This window comes from Carlito syrichta, unplaced genomic scaffold, assembly GCF_000164805.1.
Source record: "Carlito syrichta isolate Samal-C Ts95f unplaced genomic scaffold, Tarsius_syrichta-2.0.1 Scaffold309773, whole genome shotgun sequence".
NCBI lineage: Eukaryota > Metazoa > Chordata > Mammalia > Primates > Tarsiidae > Carlito > Carlito syrichta.
The window spans coordinates 564,922-565,766 of NW_007253869.1; the positions used below are offsets into that span (position 1 = coordinate 564,922).

The window sequence follows — 845 nt, forward strand, 5'->3', positions numbered from 1 at the left end:
GCCCAGGCGGGCCTCGAACCCGCGGACTCAGGCAATCCACTCACCTCAGCCTCCCAAGGCGCGGGATTACAGGCTGAGCCACCGAGCCCGGTTCTGCGCCCAGCCTTTTACCTAGCTTTCATGACCTTTCCTTCTTTGCACCCACTACCACCCCCACCTCCCAAACCTGGAGCCTAGATTTAAGAAAATGGTGAGCCCTGAAGATAGTCACACACGCCTGGCGTTTAGAACCTTCTCTTGCCAGAAAATGGAAAGGGTATTCGTTCCTTCTTGCCCTAACCCTTCCCATGCTGTGCCGGGAGGTTGAGGACTTTTTTTGGTAAAGGCTGAGTGGCCTCACTCAGGACCGAACAAGTGGAGTCCCCGCCCCCTGGTGCAGCATCTAAGACAGATGCAGAGCCACCTGTCAGAGGGCTGTGGGCGGAGGCCCGGGCCCCGAAGGCCGCGGCACCGGAGGGTGAGCGCACGCTCAGAGCAGACAGCTCGCAGGAGGCAGGATGTGATAGTCCAAAACCCCGGGAGCTGACGGCCACGGGCAGGGCAAGTGGTCACGGTGGCGAGGCAAAGCCACGGGAGGTGGAGGATCCTGGAGGTGACAGCAAGGAGAGCACGCAACGACGAGGGGCTGCTGAAGCGGACCCGGCGACTTCTGCGCCGACGCGGGGCGGGCGGGAGAGAGGAAAGGGAAGCAGCTTGGTGGCGCTGCGGGCTGGCCCTCCGGGGCGGGGGGTGCCATGTCGCGCGAGCGGTCCCCCCGCACCGACATCCCCCGCAACCTGAGCTTTATCTCCGCGCTAACGGAGCGCGCCTACTACCGTAGCCAGCGGCCCAGCCTCGAGGAGGAC

At 63.8% G+C, this 845-nt stretch overlaps 1 protein-coding gene across 1 annotated transcript in view; it reads left to right on the forward strand.

Annotated features, from left to right (window-relative positions):
* Nucleotides 1-696: 696 nt before the first annotated feature.
* PPP1R3E (protein phosphatase 1 regulatory subunit 3E) overlaps nucleotides 697-845 on the forward strand; it is a 1,170-nt gene continuing 1,021 nt past the window's right edge. Inside the window, 1 exon segment of the mRNA XM_021717468.1 lies at nucleotides 697-843. Coding sequence (XP_021573143.1) covers nucleotides 735-843 — 109 coding nt within the window. The 5' untranslated portion in view covers nucleotides 697-734.